At 44.9% G+C, this 24,150-nt stretch overlaps 1 protein-coding gene across 4 annotated transcripts in view; it reads right to left on the bottom strand.

Moving 5' to 3' along the window:
* Positions 1 to 23,291, bottom strand: part of LOC111843417 (phosphatidylinositol phosphatase PTPRQ-like) — a 46,822-nt gene extending 23,531 nt beyond the window's left edge. For 3 of the 4 annotated variants that reach the window (XM_023811011.2, XM_023811013.2, XM_023811014.2), the window contains exons 1-33: positions 22,928 to 23,291; positions 22,627 to 22,720; positions 22,287 to 22,412; positions 21,940 to 22,084; positions 21,577 to 21,834; positions 20,883 to 21,097; positions 20,558 to 20,738; positions 18,870 to 19,166; positions 18,393 to 18,677; positions 18,005 to 18,280; positions 17,602 to 17,862; positions 17,320 to 17,450; positions 17,111 to 17,240; positions 16,862 to 17,015; positions 16,159 to 16,265; positions 15,698 to 15,795; positions 14,623 to 14,788; positions 14,047 to 14,307; positions 13,564 to 13,724; positions 11,918 to 12,032; positions 10,828 to 11,054; positions 9,639 to 9,708; positions 9,351 to 9,550; positions 8,908 to 9,136; positions 6,648 to 6,776; positions 6,183 to 6,329; positions 5,793 to 5,959; positions 5,306 to 5,333; positions 4,361 to 4,522; positions 4,090 to 4,269; positions 3,720 to 3,827; positions 3,244 to 3,525; positions 2,168 to 2,449 (exon numbers count right to left, since the gene is read on the bottom strand). In XM_023811011.2, coding sequence (XP_023666779.2) covers positions 2,168 to 2,449; positions 3,244 to 3,525; positions 3,720 to 3,827; positions 4,090 to 4,269; positions 4,361 to 4,522; positions 5,306 to 5,333; positions 5,793 to 5,959; positions 6,183 to 6,329; positions 6,648 to 6,776; positions 8,908 to 9,136; positions 9,351 to 9,550; positions 9,639 to 9,708; positions 10,828 to 11,054; positions 11,918 to 12,032; positions 13,564 to 13,724; positions 14,047 to 14,307; positions 14,623 to 14,788; positions 15,698 to 15,795; positions 16,159 to 16,265; positions 16,862 to 17,015; positions 17,111 to 17,240; positions 17,320 to 17,450; positions 17,602 to 17,862; positions 18,005 to 18,280; positions 18,393 to 18,677; positions 18,870 to 19,166; positions 20,558 to 20,738; positions 20,883 to 21,097; positions 21,577 to 21,834; positions 21,940 to 22,084; positions 22,287 to 22,412; positions 22,627 to 22,692 — 5,644 coding nt within the window. In that variant the 5' untranslated portion in view covers positions 22,693 to 22,720; positions 22,928 to 23,291. The remainder of the gene's footprint in view (positions 1 to 2,167; positions 2,450 to 3,243; positions 3,526 to 3,719; positions 3,828 to 4,089; positions 4,270 to 4,360; positions 4,523 to 5,305; positions 5,334 to 5,792; positions 5,960 to 6,182; positions 6,330 to 6,647; positions 6,777 to 8,907; positions 9,137 to 9,350; positions 9,551 to 9,638; positions 9,709 to 10,827; positions 11,055 to 11,917; positions 12,033 to 13,563; positions 13,725 to 14,046; positions 14,308 to 14,622; positions 14,789 to 15,697; positions 15,796 to 16,158; positions 16,266 to 16,861; positions 17,016 to 17,110; positions 17,241 to 17,319; positions 17,451 to 17,601; positions 17,863 to 18,004; positions 18,281 to 18,392; positions 18,678 to 18,869; positions 19,167 to 20,557; positions 20,739 to 20,882; positions 21,098 to 21,576; positions 21,835 to 21,939; positions 22,085 to 22,286; positions 22,413 to 22,626; positions 22,721 to 22,927) is intronic. The other variant, XM_023811012.2, reaches the window with a different exon arrangement.
* Between the last annotated feature and the right edge of the window lie 859 nt (positions 23,292 to 24,150).

The raw sequence follows: 24,150 nt of genomic DNA, 5'->3' as shown, positions 1-24,150 counted from the left end.
CAGAGTGATTTTACTGGCGAGCCCTTGAGCAAGGTCCTTAACCTCCATTTGCTCCAGAGAGCCTTTTCAATAAAGAAAAATGTACATTGCTTTGGATCAAAGCATCTGCTAAATAATGTAAAAGTACTAGGCTTTAGAAGAGGTATCTCTTTTCACACAGGCTCTTAATGAATCTGTTCTGTTGAACAGTTAATTCCACGGCCCCATTATCGGGGATACACCTGTGATTCTCACGGGTGATTTGAGCCAGCCAGAACACATCGCTCTAAGTCAGCTGACACAGTAAACACGCCTGTGTACATCCCCCGTGAAAAGGCACGGTGTCACCTGACGAGGAAACCATTCATGCGTCAAACATCTGTGTTAACAATCAGCGTCACTGGATCCCCCCCAACTAATTGTAATGCCTTAAATGCCACCAGAAGACTGACCTCTTTGATGCAGCAGAGGACTAACACCTTAAATACGACCAGAAGACTGACCTCTTTGATGCAGCGGAGGACTAACACCTTAAATACGACCAGAAGACTGACCTCTTTAATGCAGTGGAGAATTTACACCTTAAATACGACCAGAAGACTGACCTCTTTGATGCAGCGGAGGACTAACACCTTAAATACGACCAGAAGACTGACCTCTTTAATGCAGTGGAGGACTAACACCTTAAATACGACCAGAAGACTGACCTCTTTGATGCAGCGGAGGACTAACACCTTAAATACGACCAGAAGACTGACCTCTTTAATGCAGTGGAGGATTTACACCTTAAATACGACCAGAAGACTGACCTCTTTGATGCAGCGGAGGACTAACACCTTAAATACGACCAGAAGACTGACCTCTTTGATGCAGCGGAGGACTAACACCTTAAATACGACCAGAAGACTGACCTCTTTGATGCAGTGGAGGACTAACACCTTAAATACGACCAGAAGACTGACCTCTTTAATGCAGTGGAGGACTAACACCTTAAATACGACCAGAAGACTGACCTCTTTAATGCAGTGGAGGATTTACACCTTAAATACGACCAGAAGACTGACCTCTTTAATGCAGTGGAGGACTAACACCTTAAATACGACCAGAAGACTGACCTCTTTAATGCAGTTGAGGATTTACACCTTAAATACAACTGTAGATCTTCCTCTTCAGTGTCATTAAGTAACAGCCCCCTTAATTCAATGGACATTTAGCCACTTTAATGACAGGGAGTCACCCCAGTACAGGCAGGGGCAGTGTGTGACAGAGGTTCATTTACGGGCAGAGGGTCTGTGGTAGCAGGTGCACCACAGGGACAGGCTGTAGGCCAAAATCAGCTAAAGATTGGAACCCGTTCCCTGAGCCTGGGTCCTGCAGGATGTGATGAATGTGTAGGCAGGAGTCCAGTCTATAGGCCCGTCCCATGAGTCAGCCCAAAGTGTCAGTGTGTGTCTGATCAAACCCCGCAGAGCCCATCTGGGACACCGAGTTTCCTCCGGCCGTCCGGACCTCAGGCTACTTTAACTGCTCTGCTTTGCTAACCTAGCTGAGAAGCTCTATGGAAATAGCATTCATGATATTAACAAAACAAAGCACTTCTCTCTCGACACACCATTCCCAGCTGCTGAGAAAGCAGCCGAACATGTCACATTAAGCCATAGGCTATGAAGTCTTCGCTGAGAGACTGGCATGAAAAACAGCCAATTAAATGTCAGGGTCTCTGATTAATCGCAATGCAGCACAGTGTCCTGAGACCAGCACAGGTGCCATATGGTCCGGCTGACAATTCGCTCCTCCTGAAGACAATCTGTATATATTTTCAGCCAGGAAATCTGCAGTCTATTCTACTCACTTCAAAGATGGCTAAACAGCACAGCCTAATCTAAAGAAACACACATTCTGCAGGCTGTTTATTAAGTACTATATACTAATAGTACTATGACGTACTGTGAAGATGAACCTTTTAATAACCTGGTAAAGGGAGTTACCTAGAAGCTTGTAGAGAAAACGTAATTAGAATGATAAAAAAGCCCATTATTCTGTAACTAATGGGCAGCAGCAAAGCAGGTTGGTAAGCAGGTGTTTTACACGTTCCCCTGTAATGAAAATCAGCCCTGCACAAGAGCACTGGCTGAGACAGGGCTATCACCTGCTGCTATTACGTCCCCCACCCTAACCCCCAATTTACCATCCTCCGCAGTGGTGAAACGGAGCACCTCGCTGCTCTGGTTCCCGTCGCCCAGACTCGTGCTGGCGTAGACGGCTGCGCTGTAGTTGGCGTACTTGCGCAAGTGCTGCAGGGTGACTGAGGTGCTGGGCGTGCTGAGATTCAGCCAGTGGGTGGCGTTCCAGAGCTGCACTGTGTAGAAGCGGACAATGCCATTGGGCCGCAGAGGTGGGTGCCACGAGACGGACACCTCTGAGGGACCTATGCTGTCGCAGCTCAGGTTAATAGGAGGGCTCCCAGGAACTGAGAAGAACGGCGACAGATAGCATGGTGGTTATCAACATGGGCTTGTGAGCAGACCGATTTGAAATACTGCTGTGAAAGTGAGTAAAATTATAATCTCTGGTTAAATGAAGCATTTATCAGCCAAACAGTAACAGAATCATAAAAATGAAAAACACGTATCTCCAAAAATCCATTACTTCAGGAGGGCGAAAAATGCATTTTTTTTTTCAGAAACCACTTTACAAAGTAAACATAAAACAACATAATGAGACACCCTTAGCACCACAAACAGCAACCTGTCTTTACACAGCCATCAGTGAACAGTTTAATGTTATAAAAAGGACTTAAGTGGATTGTTTTCAGTGAGGAAAATATATTAGTGTCAACAAGACACAAACTAATCTCGCTTTATACACACAATTAACAGTGATGTTAGGTAGCTAGCTATCAACGTTAAGTTGCTAAAATTAGCCATATGAAGTAATCTATACAAACAACCTTCATGACTGCAAATGTTAACTAGTAAAACATAAATACTAGTTATATTGATCACTTCATAAAACATGTATTCATTAGTTAATTAGATGTCAAATGTTTTCAGTAGACAGACGAGAATGGGCATCTCAATATAGTAGTCAAATACAACCACTGACAACAACTTTCTTGCAGTCATTGGCTGCTACACACCACATAAACAGTCATATATGTCATCATAGGACATATACAGTACATCTCTAATTCAATGCAATTGGGAAGCTGGCTTTACATATTTGGCTTAACAGACCAAAAGTGTAATTCTGAAAGTAACTCACCATGTTCACCACTCAGTACCTCCAAGACTGCAGACACTTGGTTTCCATGTCCGTACTTAGTGTAGGCTCTCACAGACACATTGTAGAACGAGTACGGCCGTAAATTCTCTAGCGTCACGCTCGGCTTTGAAGTGTTCATTGACATGCTCATTGTTGAGTTCCCATACAGTATTTGGTAGAACTGGATGATCCCATTAGGTTTCTCCGGGGGGGACCAGGTGACAGTGGCAGAAGAGAAAGTGAGGTTGGACACGGCCAAGTGAATAGGGGGGGAATCAGGTTCTGGGAGGCAAAGACATGGAGAGGTCAAGATCTAGTGATTAAAGAAATCATTTTATATTATTAATACAAGATTCTGGACAAATCCCTCCTTTCGTGAGTATAACTGTCACAGAAAGCACAAGCAATGTTTCAAGATGAGTAATCACCAACAGACAGTCCTACTCCAGTGCTATGTTGGGGTGTGATACACATACCATCTTCAAGGGTGATAGCGAAAACATCATCCACCTCTGAAAGAGGGCTCTCCCCTACTGCTGTGGAGGCAGCCACTCGGAGCTTGTACAAGTTATACTTTTTTAATCCTACATAAAAAGAATATTCTATTACTATAAAATTTGCTAATATTATTTAAAATGATATTGTCCCATGGACAATACAGTAGCAGATTCCAATACAGAAGATATGAATTAGGCTCAAAGCATGCCTTAAAACAAACCAAGAGCACCATCTAGTGGGGTCAAAAAATACAGCAAATGGTTCATGAAGCTTCATTTCAGCCATCACTAGAATTTGGCATGACTTACTAGAAAAACAATGTCGACTGAGCAATACTTCTTAAATCACCTGTAAGGACAATGCTGGTCTCATTGGTGACACTCCGGAAGGCCTCCTTAGTACCCACGTCTAGCCAGTAGAGGGCATAATAAGTGATTCTGCCATTAGGGCTCAGAGGAGGTGCCCATGTGACCAGGATAGAGGTTGAGCTTATGTTCTGGTACGAGACGCTCATGACAGAGCCGGGCACTAAACAAAAAGACGACAGGAAGCAGGTTATCCACGACCGTTGGAAGCTTGGACTTTCTCTGAAAAAGATCACAGGTTTCAAAAACATTACCCTGCTCTCTGGTTATCGCTGTGATTTCAGTGAAAGGTCCCTCGCCGATGGCAGTGAAGGCAGACACTCGGATGGTGTACTCCGTGAAGGCACTGAGGTTCCTCACTACGCAGGAGGTCTGATTGGCCGACACATCCACCATTTCCAGTGTTGACCATGTTACTGTCAGACACAACAGAAAAACATGTCACTCTGTCACTCTTTCTGTTCCCTTCATCCTTCTCTCACTAATACGGTGTGAAGCTGTGAAGAGCGGGAACTTAGGAAGATGAGAAATCATCAGCTTTCTTAGTGGAGGGCATCAAAGGTACTGGTCATGACAGAAGGAATCAGACGTTTGTGCTAGGTGACCACAGTGGTCATACATAGAACAAGAAACAACCCCCTACAGCCCCCTAGAGTGGCCATGATGGGGGTGACATTAATGGTGAATTCAGAAGTGGGCAGGGTCCAGTTAATGGGTTCTAGGTTCCAGAGGTGCCAATTTTAGCAGCTTCTGTGCCAATGTGAGGAGTGGTAGCTGAGGCTATGTCCGCATTTCTACATTTTCATTTAAAAACACATTAGTCTCCATTTTCACCTTTCATCCACACTTTTGAAAAATTCATTTTTGTGTGAATGAGCGAAAATGTATACTCTAAATGTTGTTTGTCCCTTCTCATCACATGGCCCTTCCCTGATTTTATCCCAGTTATACCCGCTCATTGTATGATTGGTCAACTGGTAGTTATGGTAGGTGGTGCTCTTTGTTCAAAAAGGGCTCAAAAAACATGCGCTAAAGCAAACGAAGAGCGCCATCTAGTGGGGTCAAAAATTATAGCAAATGGTTCATAAAGTTTGATTTGGCCATAACTAGCAAACAGTATTCAAACATGGCCCATATGGGCCAATAGTGCTGTCACTAACAGAGCAAGGAAGATGGGGTGGGTAGCCTCTGCAACGTACCATTGTGAAAATCCGCATCTTTCAGGCCCTGAAACAATGACAAAACAGTGATCAAGAAAAGCCCCAAATTCTAACTGTTTTATGGGAGAGTGTTTACTGAATAGTTGCTATGTCAGTTTGACGATTACAACCCCCTAAGAGAGCAGCATGGTAACTCAGTGGACAGCGTTGTACCTCACACCCTACATGGTTGTGGGTTTGAATTCCCTCCCCACTCTGAGTGTGTGGACTTTGCATGTTATCCCTGGGTTCTCCAGTTTTCTCCAGTAGTCCAATGACATGTAGTTAGGTTATGTAACTAGCGTATCTGAATTGCCCTTGTTTCGCAATTGTATGTGTGTGTCTTGGGATTGACTGGCATCCCATCCAGAGTGTAACTCAGCCTTGTGCTCTGTGCTGCCTTGGGCAGGCTCTTTATACATTGGGAAAAAAACGATAAACATCAGAATAGGAATTACAGGTCTTCCCAAACCTAATAGGAAGTTACCTGCTCCCATCCAATCAGGGTGATGTTCTGCACCACTGTGCTATGGTCCAAAACCAAAAGGCGGTATTTGGTAATGAGTCCGTTGGGTTGGCTGGGACTCGTCCACGACACCTTCAGTGATGAAGAGTCCACTTCGGCGGCCGTCAGATTGCCAACGACACCCGGAGCTGCATAGCCACACAAACGTCCACACAGTGACACCATTTAGCTCAAATAACAATAGCAGCTACAAGTGTACCTGACACATGTTTGATTGCTCAATTGTCTACAGACACTATCTACTGGAGAAATCTCCACTTTGGGGTACAATATAACTCCACACAGATATGGGAAACACAGTAGTTCTTATGCGTCTAATGCTCAGGTCTCTGGGTAATGTATAATACTCACTGTCTGCGAGAGTTAAAACAGTCACTTCTGCTACCGGTCCCAAAGCCCCCGCAGACTGGGCCCTCACTGTCACACTGTAGTTTGTGTATGGGGTCAGACCCGAGTACGTGAAGTTCACATCAAGCGTGCTGTCACTAGAGACAAGCCCTAAAATTTAAACACAAATGAGAAACTCTGAAGGACATAAGTTACTACATTTGGTCCAAAATGTTCTACCTTAACCTTTTTACAGGCCTACTGGGAAATGAACTACATTACTACAGTAAACTGAATCACAGTAAAACCCATTTAAACTATGCATATCATTTATATAGATTGACAACACACTCTGCCTTACGAAACCATAAACTTATTTATGGTGTTTTTCTTTTTTTTATGGTGTTGTTTTATGGAGAAGCCCACCGTAAGTGACATTAGGACATCCCGAGCACCTGTAATTAGCTATTCTCCTGAATACTGTCTCACCTGAGCGCTCGTGGAGCTCGAGGACATAGCTGAACCGTCCTGTTGCAAAGCTAGGAGGGGACCAAGACATGGACAAAGAGCTGGCGGTGATGTCCCACACAGACAGGTTCTGGGGAGGGTCCACGGGACCTGCATTGGGACCACAGGAGGCAGTTTGAGGCTGGCTATTTGCAAATACATCGATTTATTGCATATTTATCACTTATCTCTTATTGCCTTGCTGTTTGCCGTATTGTCCCCTCATGCCCCTATCCTCCCATCCCCCTGCCCCCCTTGCCCCTGTCCCCCATCCCCCTGTCCCCCATCCCCCTGTACCCCATCCCCCTGTCCCCCTTGCCCCCATCCCCCTGTCCCCCTTGCCCCTGTCCCCCACCCCCCTGTCCCCCATCCCCCTGTCCCCCATCCCCCTGCCCCCCATCCCCCTGTCCCCCATCCCCCTGTCTCCCATCCCCCTGCCCCCCTTGCCCCTGTCCCCCATCCCCCTGTCTCCCATCCCCCTGCCCCCCTTGCCCCTGTCCCCCATCCCCTTGCCCCCCTTGCCCCTGTCCCCCATCCCCCTGTCCCCTATGTATAATTATTCTACATTCCTCATAAAATTCCAAAATACAGCACAAAAGCAACATACAGGGATAATATTAAACCCTAAAGAAACGATCAAGAAAGCATCAATGTCATTAATGTGTAAAGTTCTGCACTTGGTCCAGGATCTGCCATATGGAACATACATGAAACAGATGATCTATAATTGTCTCATCACCAATCCATATGTATCTGTTTTTAGACAGACCGAGCCCATACTGCCACCTGCTGGCTGAGTAGCACACCGTAGCACATCACAGGAGGAACTTCCGACCACCTGCCATGGAATGTCAAAGTCCTGACTCACCTGGCCACAGGAGGCCGGCCAAAGCAGCAGCATTAAGGAGAAGGCTGAGCGGCAGCATGGTGCGGTACACAGCCAGGGAGCCCCGCGATGGGCTGCACTTAAGCCCCGCCTCCTTAAACATGCATCACTGCCGCGCTGAGCTGCTGGATTGGGCTCTCCGGCACTGACCCACGCTTCACCAGATGACACCTTGGACCTGGACACTGATTCTTCTCACAACCAAAACCAGACTAACTTTCCTCTGGTTAAGAAGTAATGCAAGGAGAATGAACACTGGATTCCTAGAAGGCATTCTTCTTTGACATGGAATGTTTACACCCCCCACATTTCAAAAACTTTCTCTGGTCCTGGAACCGTAGCTATTCCAAAGGCAGGCTTCTGGCATTAGCCATTCTCAAGCTGCCGTGTAAACACTCACACACACACTCACACAGACACACACACACACACAGACACACACACTCACACACACACAGACACAGACACACACAGACACACACACACACAGACACACACACACTCACACACACAGACACACACACACACAAACACACACACAGACTCGGTTTTTGCTTCTTTCATGACCTGACGTTCTGAAAAGAATCCAACTTTTGTGAACATTACAAACAAGCTCCCTGTCAGTATCCAGTCCAGCCCGGCTCTGTTGCGACACTCATAGGATCGCACCGCCTTTGGCAAAGCCTCGGAAGTCCCTGGAATCTATCCAGGCCTTTTTTTTTTATTTCAGCTTTAAGACACGATCAGTTTTGACAACCCAGTGGTTTGAGATCCAGAAGGACCTACGAGTTAGTATTCAGAACACTGACAAGCCTTCCCCTCACCCCCGGCCGAGAGCTGGTAGCGAGAGGCATACCCTCCGTTACTGAAGGAATGAGAACAGTAAGGAGTGATGGATAAGAGGGTCAAAGACGGGGTGATCTACTGCTTCAGTTTCTCAGGAAGCTGCTCTTCGGTTCCACACAGCTTTGCTCTGATTCTTCCCAGGTTTGACAGAGACCATTACCCCACTCCAGCAAACATACACAAGGATTCAGAAGAGCTTCCACACATTTTGTCATGAGGCTACTTTTTTAAATAGCTGTTTACTTAAGATTTTTGGTATATGTGACCCACCATCGATCCCATCCAGGGTGTACCCAAGCCTTGTCCCCTATGCTGACTGGGAGAGACTCCAGCCCAACTATAATCCAGCTCAAGATAAGCTATTGTTATTTGGATGAATGATCAAGCATGTCCTTTTCACCAAGCCCGGACAGAAAAAATGAGCTGAGACACCTTAGCCCTCTTGATACCGTCGTTCTGTGTAGCTTTCAGTGAAATGAAGGCAGGCCTGTGTAAACTTAGGAGGCCTACCTGACTCAGGTGTCAAGACCGCTTGGCCGGCAGGTGGACCCCGCCCGCTGCTGGTGGCTGCTGACACCTGGATGGTGTAGCTGTTATAGGGCTGAAGATCGTGTACCTCCACGCTGATGGGCACACTCCAGGGGGACGGAGGCGTCAGAAATGCGGGCGGATTGGCGATGGAGGCCAGGCGAGTGTCCATGGAGCTGGCAGTGCTGTTAGACAACATGTCCACTGTGTCCTACAGGTGGACACACAGAAACACATGCACATATGAATGGAGAATGCTTCTATTTACACAGGTTAAGTAATGTTATACAGCATTGTGCAAAGGAGGCTAGAAGAACTGAGTAACGATATAAAGCAACACTAAGATGCTGTGTACTATGGGGACTAAATTAAGCACTTGAAAATGATATATTTTTAAGATGAAGATTCCTGGCATTATCACTCACGTTGCAGTAAGAAAGAGTATTAGCCAAGAAATCTTCTGCATTTATCTCCTGACTCCGAACAGTTGTGTTAGATTCTCCATGAATGGTTTCGAGGATGAACTTGGTGATCAGCCCGTTGGTGTTCCTGGGCAGGAACCACGTTGCCCTGATGGATGACCGACTCGAGGCGAAGGCCGTGAGGTTGGTCACAGCGTGGGGGGCTGAGGTGACAGAGGCATAAAGGCCTGAGTGACTTGGATGCTTATTTACTGCACTGACATGAACGGACAGGAGAACAGAGACCCTCACCTGCTTCTTCTGTTGTAATAATCAGTGGCTCACTAAAGAGTCCAGAGTCAGCACTGTTCTCTGCTGCCACCTAGAGAGAAAGAAAGCAAAATTCCATCTGCTTCATCATAACCAAAACACATAACCTGTGTGTCCTTATGGGAAAGAAGGGTACCACCAGGAAACAAACACACAGACAAGTTTTGGTCCTCATATCTGTTATAAGAAAACAATACTAATTTCAAATGAAGGTAGCCTGTGACCATGAACAAGATAAGCAGTTGGATGGATGGATGGATATACCCATTTAATTCTTAATTAACCATGCCCATCCATCCATCTATCCATGCATTCACCTATTTTCTGTAACCACGTTCTGTAACGACACGGGGAGAACATGCAAACTCCACACCCATGGAACCACGGCGGAGACCCGAACGGTGCCACCATGCTGCCCCGTTATAATAATGTGTAACAGGAATTTCATTTAATCTATAAAACAAGCAAACAATTGCTGTTAAAATTAAATTTAAAGAAATAAAATGATAAATTCACAATATTTTTAATTATAAATTAGTACTCCATATTTGACAAATGTTTCAAAATATTAAAAAACCAATTAAGTGTCACAAGTTAATGATGCATCAGTGGGACATCAGGTCTTGTCTTTTGACTTTAAATTAAGCAGTAAAATTTTAGGGAGTCTTGGAAACTCCTCACCAGGGAATACCGAGGCCTCCCCAGGCCAGACCAGAGATATAATCTCTCCAGCGTCTCCTGGGTCTGCCCCAGAGCCTCCTCCTAGTTGGACATTCCCGAAACACCTCCCCAGGGAGCCATCCTGGAAGTATCCTAGATAGATGCCTGAACCACCATGACCGGCTCCTTTCGATCCAGAGGGGCAGCGGCTCTGCTTTGATCTCCTCGCCTGATCTCTAAGGCTGAGCCCAGACACCCTGCAGAGGAAGCTGATTTCTGCCGCTTGTATCCAAAATCTTTTGGTCACTACCCAGAGCTCGTGACCATAGGTGAGGGTAGGAACGTAGATCGACTGGTAAATGGAAAGCTTCGCCTTCCAGCTCAGCTCCCTCTTACTCTATTACTGCCGACGCTGCACCAATCTGCTTGTCGATCTCCTGCTCCCTTATTCCCTAACTCGCGAACACTTATATTGATAAGAGGCTAACTAACACACCCAGAGTCATCCTACCTGGATGATGTAGGTGGATCCAGGGTTTAGGCCACCAAGGAGGAATTCTGGGACATCTGACCCGGTCCGAATCGGAGTAGCACTGAACGTGGGCCAGGGACAGACCTCCCTGTACTCAATGATGTAGGACTGGATCATACCATTGGTCTCGTTGGGCGTGGTCCAGGACAGATGGAGGAACGTGGAACCTAGCTCATCCACCCGAAGGCCAGTGGGCGCACCCGGAACTTCATGGAGGTAAAGACACAGTCAGGCGAGATTGACTCAACCATATTACGTGACTGACATATTAACGAAGATTAACTCAATTGTTATAATAGACATTTGGTATAAAAATTTAGACTGAACCTCCTGTCAGTTAACCTGGAGGGTAAAAAATTGATAGAAAAGACTGACAGAGAGTAAGAACGAGGAATCAATCAATGCAGAAAAAGCAATACACTAACATTAGGAAACTAATGCTGGTCTTACATTTGAGGACCCAGCTGACAAAATTTCTGACTAGACCATACTAGGAACATTTATAAAAAAAAAAGATAATACTTTACTTAAAGCACTCTTGTATAATGCATTATATATACCTTCATAATGCATTATAATGCCTTATACTGACCATCTAAAGTGCATTATAGAAGAGAGCTTCATAGAGCAGTAATAATGCATAATACACATGGCTATAAAGTGATATGCCTTTTCAATAATAGTTATAGCGGTGTTTATAATACTTTATGAATGCATTATGAAGGTATCTATAATGCATTATGACGACTGCTTTAAGTATAACCAAACAAATTTGCTAGATATTGCTGTATTAGTATTAGTAGTATTATTATTTTTCTCATTATCATTGTGTTGTTGCTATAGTTATTTTTATTACAATCCCAAATTAAACTCTATTTTAATTTATGAGTTTTAGCTTTGTGGGTGATTAAAATACTAATTACCCCTTCATATCTTTTGTCCATGTTTTTCATACGATACTTTTAAAAGGTTTGCCTGGAATAACATTAAGCAGGCGGTCATTTGGAAGCACTTGGGAGACCACATTGAGCACAATGCGAACAAGCCGCACCACATGATGTGAGCTTACACGTCTCATTGGTGGTGATGGATACGACCACGGGGGAACTGAAGGCGGAGGAAGAGGCTACCGCGGTGACCGCCGCCGTGTATGACGATCCCGGAGCGAGGGTCGACACATCCGCCTTGCAAACACAAAAGACAGGAATAAGAAACACCGAAACTGGATTCCAATCCACACAACTGAGGTTAAAAATCCAGGCATTTTTCTTGACTCTGAACTTACATTCAAACCACACACTGACAATGTCGTGAAGACTAGCTTGTGTAAGACCATTTCTTAACCTGGAAGATGCTAAGAAGCTGACTCGTGCTTTTTTCTCACGCATAGACTATTGTAAGGCACTTTTCAGAGGACCATCTAAAAAGACAACAGAAAGATTACAACTTGTCCAAAATGCAGCAGTAAGAGCACTTACTCGCACTAGAAGAGCATATTACCCGAATCTTAGCAAGACTCCACTGGTTACCCGTTTCTTTTAGAATTGTATTAAAAATACTTTTAATAGTATTTAAAGCTTTGAATGGACAAGCGCCTTCATATACAGTATTTCAGTGTCTCACTAAATATGTTCCAAAAAGGTCCTTAAGATCATCAAGTGCCTGCGAGAAATGAGAAGCACCTTTCTGATATTCATCAGGCCTTTTCTCTTAGTATGTTTAAAAAGCAGCTGCAAACATACTTTTTACCCTGGATTTTAGATAATTATCACTGTGTTATAGTCGTGTGTGTGTGTGTGTGCGTGTGTGTGTGTATACATACACACTTTATCTTAATATTATTTCTTAATGTTTTTCTTCTTATTTTATTCTTATCTTGATTCTATTTTGTTCTATTTTGTTTTTATTCTTTTTATTTTATTATTTGTTATTTACAGTCTCTGTAAAGCACTCTGAGCTGCTTGTATGAAAGGCGCTATATAAATAAAGCTATTATTATTATTAGGTTTATTATTACAAGCAGCTGAACACACCTGCACTAAACAATGGAGTTCGATTCGCATCTCATTTCCTATCACTGTAAATCACATCTTCTCTATTTTGATGACTTAAAATCAAGCGATCGACATACCTGCACAAAGACACAATCCAGGCAAAAAGCAATGAGAAGGAAGCCGGCAGCAGGCATCACTGGGGGGTTATTAGTCGCATAAGTCTGATATTCTGGGCTGCCCCCCGATACAGAGGCGAGGTAGAAGAGGTGGGCCTCATCAAACATTTATACGTGGCTCTACTTCAGGTAATAAGTAATGAGCCCATTGGCGGCCGCTGTTCACTACTGTTACTTGGAGTGCCACCTGACACCCGGTGGGGGGGGTGTGTTTGGGGGGGAGGGGGGTTAAAAGACCACGGTGTTCCTAAAATGGCTGGTTGCCTTTGGCTAGAAAGGTCTGGAATACAAATAGAGGGGCTTGCTGCTCTCTCTCAGACCAGGTAACTACATTGAATGGGGGGTGGGGGTGCCTATTAAATTGAGCTTTAGTGGCTGATAAGATCGGACAGGGTTTTCTGTTCATCAGAGGAGGCTTATAGTTTGGCTATGGAGTGTAACCAAGAGGGACTTTTTCTGGAAGCTTCTATGAAACGCATGACCAGACTGCTGAGGTCATCAGGACATTGTTCTGACCCTCAGCCACAGAAGGACAGGGACTTCACCTGCACCTCCCCGTCCTGCGGGCTGCTGAGCACCACAACACCTCGTCTGGGGAGCACATCCACCCGGTGTCCGTCCGCACATCCAGTCGGCACAGCCCAGCGCAGAGAGAAGCTTCGGGGTGAGATGCCAGTCACACGCACTGCCTGTGGGCGCCCGGGCTCTGAGTCCCAAAATACGGACAGTGAGTCACCAACCCAGAACCTACGCTAAAGTGTATGATTACCCCAAAGTAACTTTCTCCCCAGGCATAAGAAAAGTAAGCGGCTGCTTAGGGCCCTGCGGCCACCAGGGGGCACCCCATCTAATCATCATGTCAGAATAGGGAGGAAGATGACAAATGACACCTAGGTTAATCAAATTTAGTTTAGGGCCCCGAATAGGGTTAGGACAGCCCTGTCCCTCCCAAAAGTAATTAAAAATATAGTGTGCTACAGTACAATGAGCTCTGAACCTAAAATGAGTTGAGAGACAAGGCCCCTCACCGGTGAGCACTTTTAGAGAGGCAGGGGTCCCACGGACCCCATTCCCAACCCTGTCCATAGTCACGCTGTAGCTACACCCGTCCAGCAGGCCAGAGACAGTGTACGCCAGGACCTCCTTGGAGATGTGGACCGTGCGGGACGAGGAGGCGTTGGAGACACTGAGCTCGTAATGGTCAAACTGGCCAGCAGCAGACTCCCACGCGATACTGGCGGAGGAGGTGTCGACGCGGGTCAGTGACAGGGAGCAGACCGGCGCCGGACCTGTGACACAGAGGGGGTGTCGTGGGGGCTCTGTCACAATGTCACCTGTCCCCCAGCTCAACCACCCCTTATTTACATAAAAACAAAGACAAATTCAACTGTAAAGCCATTTATTACAGAAAGTTGGTATTTATTTATTGGTAAATGAATAATAATAATAATAATCCTTATTGCCCACAGATGTTGAAATTTGCCTTTGACTTTACGGGTATTTTTTAAAAATGAAAATACAACACTGAAGATTGACAGTATGTGGTTAAAAAGCAGCATAACAAATAGCATTTATACTCAAAGAAACTCGGTATCGATTCTTACGTTTGACAACTCGCTTTGACACTGTTTTACTGGCCTCAGACCCTTTAAAGGACTGCAGTGTGAATTGATATTCTGTTCCAGGGAATAAGTCCTTTATTCTCATATTGGTTTCATGAAGGATGAATTCATGAATAGGCTTCTTAGCTGCCAATGAGCTGTACTGTACCTGTAAGATCAAGAAAGACAGGGAGACAAGCGAGCAATTTAACATCAGAATCAAGTATTCAAATACTGGCCTGTATTTGAATGCATAAAACACAGTACCAGTCAAAATTCTGGACACAAGATAACGACGTTAAGCAAACCTCAAGGTTATATAAGTACTGCCTGTATTATCCTGGGAAGAAGGGAAGAAATACAGTGTTGTGACAGATGACCTGGGCCCCACAACCCACTGGTTTGGGATGAGTTGGATAAGATAAGAGTAAGGTAGCCAACTTGTGCCCAGACCGTTGGAGAAGCATTCCAGGTGGCTACATACAGTATGGAAGCTGGCTGGAAGAATGCGCAGAGTCTGCAATTCTGTCCTCAAAGCAAAAGGGGACTATTTTAAAGAGTCTAAAATTTGAGAACATTGTGAGATGTTGAAGATGCTGCAATATTTGATATGTATCGCTTCATTGTCTTGAGGTCTTTTACCATAAAGTGAATAATAGCTAAACTACAGACAAATGCATTAAAACCGGATGTGTCCAGACATCTGATTGGTGCTGTAACTATAAAATGGGCAAATTTGTGCTCAGTCATTGACTTAATATGTCACTGTGTGGTCGACAGGTTGCCATCATGTATTTTTAAGTGGCTTGAAACAGGAGCTGCTGTGACCTGACCATCCTAGGTAATCACCATGGTGATGAGCTTGTTATGAAACTTTAAGCGAGGTGCTGAACAGCCTTCTTCAAAAGGCTGCTTCAGTCAAGCACAGGAAAGTTGTAAATTGAGAAGTGCGCGTGTCAGATGATTACCATCCTCAAACAGAAAGTAACTGTGCCATATGAAAAACATACCACTGCGAGCTATTCACAGCCTGCATTATCGCATGAAGATATTAACGTGCCAAATTTAAGAAGCTCACCTTGTAAGCATCAACAAACCCCCAAGGTGGTCTCCAGGTGACGTACATGGAACCGCCATCCTGGTCCACGAAATCCACAGACTCCGGGACAGCGGGGTCTGTAACACAGGACCCCACCTGATCTCACCACACTACATATTCTCACAGTCATTATCTTTTCATAGTCTGCCACGGGTCACAGAACTGTCAATCATGTCAATCACCAATCATTCATCAGTCACTCGACAGCCAATCGCCAGTCACATTCAAGAATCATCCAAACAAGCTTCAGATAATGTATGTTCTGTTTCCTATTATGTTTCCCTGTTTTCCTAATTGTGTCACAAAGCCTGCATTAGGATGGAGCCTGTTTGACCCTTTTCGTTCCAAAAGGGTGCAGTATAGTGTAACAGCAAACCATTAAGACAGAATTAGTATGACTAGGCCTGCTGACATATACGAAGATAGAAGAAACCACTCACTTGTTGTCACATTGACAATGGCTGGGAGGCTTCTTCTCATTCCACTTGTGCTGATGATAGAAATTCTGTAGGTAGCCCCAGGTAAAAGTCCATCAAACATATGCATTCTGAAAACAGAAAGTTTTGGAAAGATGCAGTCAATTGAGAATTCCAGGGCCAGAGATAAGATACATGGGTAATCCAATGCTTCGCTGTACAGTACCACACAAAGGTTTGGACACACATACGGAAAATCATTTGTGTTTCCACACGATAACCCTAAGCACACCTTGAGGTTATGCAGTAAGTGTTATCTTGAGATGAAGAAAAGAGACGGAGTGTCGTGACAGACGACCTAGCCCCCAAAACCCTCTGACCTAAACCCTATAGAGCTGGTTTGGGATGAGTTGGATCGAAGAGTAAGAGCAAGGTAACCAACTTGTGCCCAGGACTTGTGGAGACTCCATCAGGACTGTTGTGGCTGAAAGAATGGCAAGAGTCTGCAATGCTGTCATCAAAGCAAAGGGGGTCTATTTGAGAAAATTTTGACAGCTGAAGACTTCTCTTGTTTACTGCAATATTTAATCTGTATTACTTCATTGTGTCAAGGCTTTTTATTGTAAGATCAATAACATGAAAACAGAGACAAATCATTAAAAGCAGGTGTGTCCAGACTTTTGACTGGTACTGTACCTCCTTGCTGCTGTCATGAGTCCATGCCTACCTTTGCCCCAAGTCTGCAAGACTTTTCTGTTGGTGAAAGGTTCCGTTCATGATGGACACTATGAAGCCATCAATGACACCTGGAGGCTTGGTCCAGCTGACCGTTACAAACGTCTCATTCTTATTCAAGACCGACATCTCAACTGTACTTGGTGCTGGAGAAGTACAAAGATGCTGCCCCAGTTAAGAACATGTTATATCATAATATAATATAGCATTTTTGGAATTTAGACTAGTAGCAAAGTCACACCTGCTCTTATTTGAAGGAACACCTGCGGGCTGTCTTTGAAGGACTCCTTCTCAGTCCGAACAGAGAAATTATACTCTTTCCCAGGTGTAATGGCAGTGAACACTGCTCTTGCATCTTTGACCTTCTGAGCCTGATATGGGGCAAAGATGTCGGCCAATTATATCCTGATGGCAGCAAGCAGACCCGCGCCCACCTCTGACAGCTCTTACCCAGACGGTGTCGGCACAGTTGGTGCAGATCACTTCGTAGGTCTGCCAGCTCCCCTCCGCTTCGTTCCACAGGATTTCTACAGTCGTGTCAGACACCTTCCCAGCTCGGAGGTTTGTGGGCGGAGCCAGGCCTAGACAAGTCACATGATTATCAATATCAAGGAACTAAAGCATAATCAGCACTCAACTGTGAGAATATAATGATACAATTTAAAACTTGTGTGGGTGTCAAGATACTGACATTATACCATCTATCGGGATAAAAACTCTGGTGATGCTCACATGTTTTGACTCCTTTAACCAGGTATGGCTCGCTGGTCATATTTCCACTGGTGACGTGCACAGCAAACTCATACGCTGTGCCAGGCATCAGGCCCTCTATGGAGATCTTATCATCCCCCCCAGACAGTGCCGTCCACTTGCTGCCCCCTCTGTAGATAACTTGGATGCCATCGAAAATGCCATCGGCTGGCTTTTGGATGTAAAGCAGAGTGGAATAGGCGCTGGATTCGTAAGGGACAGCAATCTGGACCTGCTTGGGCTCTAGTGGGCGGAGTACAAGAACGGTCATGTGACTGAGCTGCTCGAACATTCATTGTGCCAGCAAGCTAAAGTAACAGGGTGGTGTTACTAAATCATTATGCCAGTCATGCATCTTCAGAGGGTACGGGAGGGAGGAACATACTTAATGTCTGAAGGATGCTCTCCCCCATGCTCCTGTTCCCACTCTTCACTGCCACCACGCTGACCTCGTACGTCTCTCCGGGAGTGAGCGCGCTCAGTTCAAAGCTCAGTGATCTGTTTACCCAGAGTTCCCTGGGCCAATCTCCGGTGGTCAGCGGCTGGATAATAATGAAGTACCCATCAGGTTTCACCCCAACTGGTGGGTCCCACCGCACCATCACATTCTCCTCCCCCACGTCATCCGGCCGGATAATCACTCCACCCGGTGGACTGACCGCTGTAAGACAGAACATGTCATTCTTACAAAGCAGTTCTACAGAGTAATGATGGTCATCACAAGTTCAGGGTTAACCATATAGCCCATAAAATTTACTTTAATCGTTACTTGCCAGTGATGACTGAGCAGACCGTGTGGCCACAGCTCTCAACTCCGCGTCCAGTCACGGTCTGAATGCTGACCCGGTACAGGCGGTAAGGCTCCAGACCTTCGATCACTGCTGACGTTGTATGATTGGCCACCAACAGAAACCTCTCTGTATCTGCGTCAACATCCACATAGCGGATCAGGTAGTGGTGGAACTGGGCTTGGTGGGGGTCCATGGGACTGCTCCAGCACACATGAACTTGCCTGGAAGTTACGTTCGTTACTCTGATGTTCTGAGGTGGACTGGGCCCTGAAGATAGAAATGTAGAGAATCACTGAGACCTGTGTCGGACTTTATGGTGCATTATTGACATCGACACAGTCCGCATTTATTGGGCGGTGTGTACATGTGTGAGTGAACTCCTATCAAATTCACTGATGTGCGGAAGAACATTTCCTGTAGGGCAGAAAGAGGGAATCATCTAGATGTCTCGATACTCACTTGTCACAACTGTAAGAGTGGAGCCCAAGACTCTTGTGACTCCGCTGAGGTGAGTCACCCTGAGGGTGAACAGGTACTCATGACCCGGGGACAATCCCTGCACAGTCACTCTGGTCATCTTGAATGACAAGGCCGTCTGGTGGGCCTTGAGGCCAGAGGTCTCATCTCGGTACTGAATGGTGAGCTCATCCACGTCTGTCTCGCTTACCCAGGCCTGCAGGTCACTCCATTTAACAACGGCCTCTGTCTCGCCAACCTCCTCCAACAGGAAGTCAAAGTCTGTCGGTCCGGCTGGTACTGCAAAACATACAGTTCTGTTTATCACGAGGGCAGCACTGCACTTCCAGGTGGCTTCGGGGATTATCTATTCGACGAGGAAAAGCTGGAAACCAATCCGAAGCAGTATAGGAAACAAGGCAGGGGACACCCTGAACAGGTCACCATCCATCACTGAGCACGTCCACACACATAATCACACATCATGAGCAATTGGTCTAACTGGACAGACTATGGATGGAAAACGCAGAGCACGCAGGAAATTGTGGCAAATCAAAAATAGCTCGTTATTTGCACAATTACAGTTTTTCCTCAATTGCTCTGGCACATTTCAAAGCCACCAAAATGAAAAGTACAATCTGCATCATTTTAATCACGAGAGTAAAAATGCTGATATACTGTCAGTCTACTCCTGAGCTCAATAATTCTGAATGATAGTCGGGTTTCACTGACTGATCATTTTTCATTAGCAACCTGATACTTATTAATGTCAAAGACACCAGTTTCAACATTGTAAGGCTCTACATCACTGTATGTAAAGTTCACTGGCAAGAGGAAGCAGTTGCAGGCACATGCAACTTCTTCAGATCTCAAGACACAGTACAATAGCAAACAAAAAAGTCACACAGCACTGTGTAACAAAAAAATAGCAAAATGGCAGTACAAGAGCAAACAAAATGACAACAAAATCATGTAAAGACGCTCCTCTACTTACGAACGAGATACGTTCCGAACGGCCGTTCGTACATTGAAATGTTCGTAAGTCGTTCTTCAACATAACTTTAAGGGTACAAAGAACTATGAGGCTGGGAGTCCGCAAGCTACACTGCTGCAAGGCGAGAGTAACAGCCAGATGTCGTACTAGGCGGAATTGGCGTGCAGAAAAAAAAATTGCTGTCGCGGACAGGAAACGGGAGCCTAATGATCACAATTTGGACTTACAGTCCTCTTCGTTCATATGTCTGAAAGTTCTTAAGTTGAAAGTTTATAAGTAGAGGAGCGTCTGTACTGTGGGAACCAAAAACACAGCAATGGTATATCACTGCAATTTAAGGAACACATTTTTAGATCATTTTGAAAGCTTGGTTAACTGGTGTGTGTGTGGCGGCGAACATCATGATCACATACATATATAGGTTTGAGCGGAAAATTATTACAGTGGGAAACTACATGATCAATTAAGACCAAGAAGACAAAAGCAACTGAGAATAGTGCCAAATGACAACAAGTGTACAAAACAATTAGCATATATGTAGTAAAACATTTGGAAATGTATGTGAAGCAATGAGAAATGATGTTCTGCTGTGCAGAAGTGACATTATGGTGTGGGGATTACACTCGTCGTTTTGCAAATGCTAATTGTCTTTTGGAACTTCTACAACTGCATGCCAAGGTTCAGTTGAAAGGCTTACTTCTGCAGTGACACATGTAGGGCAGGGGCATATAGCAGAAGAATCCAGTGAAGTAGTAGCTGGGGTCCGTGGCATTCAAGTGTAAGGCAAAGCAATCTGTCTGATTGGGCGGCAACGCTGATGTCACAGCACTCTTCAAGCTATATGCAGACCCGTCGGCCCAACGGAGATCTCCTTCCTGCTGTAGGACATGAGTTTTTCACATAAAACAAGAGAAGAGTAAAGATACTGGTTCTTCAACTTGTAGCTGTAACAACTAAAGAGTGTCTGACAAAAAAAATATTTGTCTCTTTGAGCTCTTTGAGAAGACAACACAATCACTTACCTGAATATCATTGAGGCTGGTCCATAGCAGCACTAGATTGAGGCTCTGGAGGAAGGAGGAGACGAACGCCAACTCCTCCTCTGTGTCAGTGTCTAGCAGGTGAGCTCCAGGGGCAGCTACATCACAGGCCTGAGCCGCCTCCTGCCACTGTTTGATCTTCCTCGAGATCAGATAGCAGTTCCTGCCATAGTGAACCCAACCATCTGGGCACTGCGCTGGTGAGGGAGGAGGTGGGGTCAGGTGATGGTTCTCAAAAGCATAATCAGGGCTATTCGGGGATATCAGAGGCCAGACAGACAGACGGACGGACAGACAGACAGACAGATGGATGGACAGACAGACAGACGGACTGACAGACGGATGGACAGACTGATGGGCAGACAGACAGAAGATGGATAGATAGATAGATAGATAGATAGATAGATAGATAGATGCAAAATGGATATGTACAAAAGAACAAATTATCTGTACAATGAGTAATAATAAATACATTATCATTATATATAATAAGTATATATTAATAGATGAATAAAGAGATGGGAATGTGAAAATGTTACAGTGTTACACTCCTCAAGAATACAGTGATGAAAATAAAGTAACACAATACCAACAGCTTGAAGGCAAACAAGCTCTTACTCAGTATATAGAAATGACTTTGGCAATAAACGAGGTTTGAAGGTATTATGACGGCTACCTGTGTGGAGCAGCACCTTTCGCCTCAGCGTCACTGTGACATTACGGTGTTCAGTCAGAGACTGGAATTCCACCGTGAACCTGTGTAATGAGGCCGGCTGGAGACCCTCCACGCGGTATGAGGTTTGACGCCCTGGTACAGCCCAGGAACGTCCAGCGAGACTGAAAATGGTGGCACGTTCAGCAGCCTGAGGACTCCATGTAAACACAGCACTTGTGGAGGTAGATTCTGTCCTAAGGGATAAGCTGGCTGAGGGGTCTACCAAAAAAGAGAGGGGAAAAAATTGCCAATTACAAAATGTAAACGTTAATATATTTGTCCTTAATTGTCAAATGTTGAACCTAAACATATGCGTCAGCTTACCCACACGAACAGACTTTGTATCCAGAACAACATTGTTTTTGACTGATTTCAGAACAATGTCATATGTATCCATGTCCAGCAGGTCACTGATGGCTACGTGACAGCGTGAAGGACACCCACTGACATCGCTTGCATTCCACCAGTGCTGAAAGGGTTTTTGCTTTTTAGTTTCGATTTGGCTGTTTCATTGCAAAATAGAAACTTCATAAACACTAATGCATTTTAGCAATTTTTCCGCATTTTGTTTTCCCAAATTGTGTTTTTGTATCGGTGTTTTACAGAAATGTTAAGATGTGTTTTAACTACTGGTTTGTAATTAGTACGGATAATGGCTAGTACGTTCTTACCCCTTTTTTAGTGCCAGAGGAATAGGTCACGGTATAGTACTCTGGTTCCCCCCGGAGTGGAAAAGGACTGAATTCCAAATAAACATCCACAAAACTTGGTGCTTCAACACAAGCCAATCTGACCATCTGCATGGTCAAAACAAAATATGATAAATAAACATGATTCATTTCCTTATTTGAATTGAGTAATATTTTTCTGAGCACTTGTCAGAAAACTGTTAAGCAATTTGTGCCAATAATTATGTAATATCTGAGTACCAGTAAAGAAACCATATAAAATTAATCAGAAAACTGAATACAGAGCAAAATTCTGGATCTTCAGAAAAACGGGATTCTTTACCTGTAACAAATAATCCGACAGTAGCCAAAAGAGAACCGCTTTGTCCATGGAGAAATTTTCTTTCATGTAAGATGCATATGACAAACGACAATTCCTAAAAATATTTCAATTAACCACACACACAAACACAGAACGAAAACAATGGTCAGATGAAACAAACAAATTAACAATGTAAAAAAAAATAAAAATCTGATATATTTCCGACATACATCGGATCACTTTTTTCTAGTGGGCTGTTGCTTTCATGTAAATACTTAAATGCCTGCTTTATTCTGCTTTGGAAACGCACATCACTGCCTACCTTCACTCCCTAAAGTCCGTGAAAGTTTTCAATTCCGCGCGCTCTTCTCCGGCGCGAGCCTGCAGTGATTGTCACCCCCGCCGGGAATTACTTGCGCGGACGGATCCTCGCTTCCCCATTCAGATGTACGAAATGTGCTTCCCCCAGCCCTTCTCTCCAATTTGTTCTGGCCATTGCTGCCCTTTTCCCTTTGTTATACTTTAAGAGGGTCGTCATGGCGACCGAGGCATCCAGCCACTCCGATCCGGACTCCCGAATAGCCGGGGAGCGGAGGCGTGGCGGCGCCGGGGGCGTTCAGATGTAGCGGGTCCCTGTCGCCTGTGTGCGGCGATGCACTGAATCCGTGGCTCACTCACATTTACTCCGGAGCTGGAGAGTGAAGAAATGTCACATTGTCATATTCATGGCCGTGCTTTTGCCTTCGACAATATAGGGATTAGATAACTGTACCGCGATTAGTGCATTGAGACGATCTTGCTTTATTGCTCATTACAAACAGGCACTTCCACATCCTTTCATGGATTCACAATCTCTTCCACTTTCGCTGGACTGTGCTGCAGTATGTTCTCATTAGTTTACGTAACTTTTTCTAGTAGTCTGGGTTTATATGTAATATTTAAAATACAAATTTTTATTATTTCTGTGTATACAGAAAAGTATTCCAACAAACTCCGGGTTATAGCAAAAAGCCTTCGTCAGCAGCACAGCTTAATAAACCCAATGTTGACGTTGCTGGTGGAGTAGTTTATGCTGCTGCCAAATCTGGCTTGTCAGCAGTTGCTGTGTCAGGATCAGTAGCGAAGGTCACGTTGTCTCCTTAATTCCAGAAGCAATTATCCAAATGTACAGCAAAGACGTGGATAAACATCTGCTTCTCCAACACTAACGTTTCACTTACACTTCTTCCCATGACCGGTCAAATCTATGAATTAAACGTCACATGCCTGAACATATAGAAAGAAGACCCTCTTTGAAATGGCGATGCAAAAAAAGTCAGACTCAGGCGGCTATTTCTATGCACCGTCTTGCGTGCGCTAGAATAAGAGACTTTCCTCTGACTCATCAGTACTCCAGAAGGAGGAGGATCGGTCCTTAGACGTTTTTTAATTACCTGTAGCAGCACAATGCAAATTCAGCGGGAAAACCGCAGTGCTGCCCGCCCATCTGTCGTGGGAAACTACTTGAGGGGCATTTTTGAGCTGCCCGGGTTTATGTTTTTAAAA

Source organism: Paramormyrops kingsleyae, chromosome 3 (genome assembly GCF_048594095.1).
Source record: "Paramormyrops kingsleyae isolate MSU_618 chromosome 3, PKINGS_0.4, whole genome shotgun sequence".
In the NCBI taxonomy this organism is placed as follows: Eukaryota; Metazoa; Chordata; class Actinopteri; order Osteoglossiformes; family Mormyridae; genus Paramormyrops; species Paramormyrops kingsleyae.
This window is presented reverse-complemented; position numbering and strand designations above follow the sequence as displayed.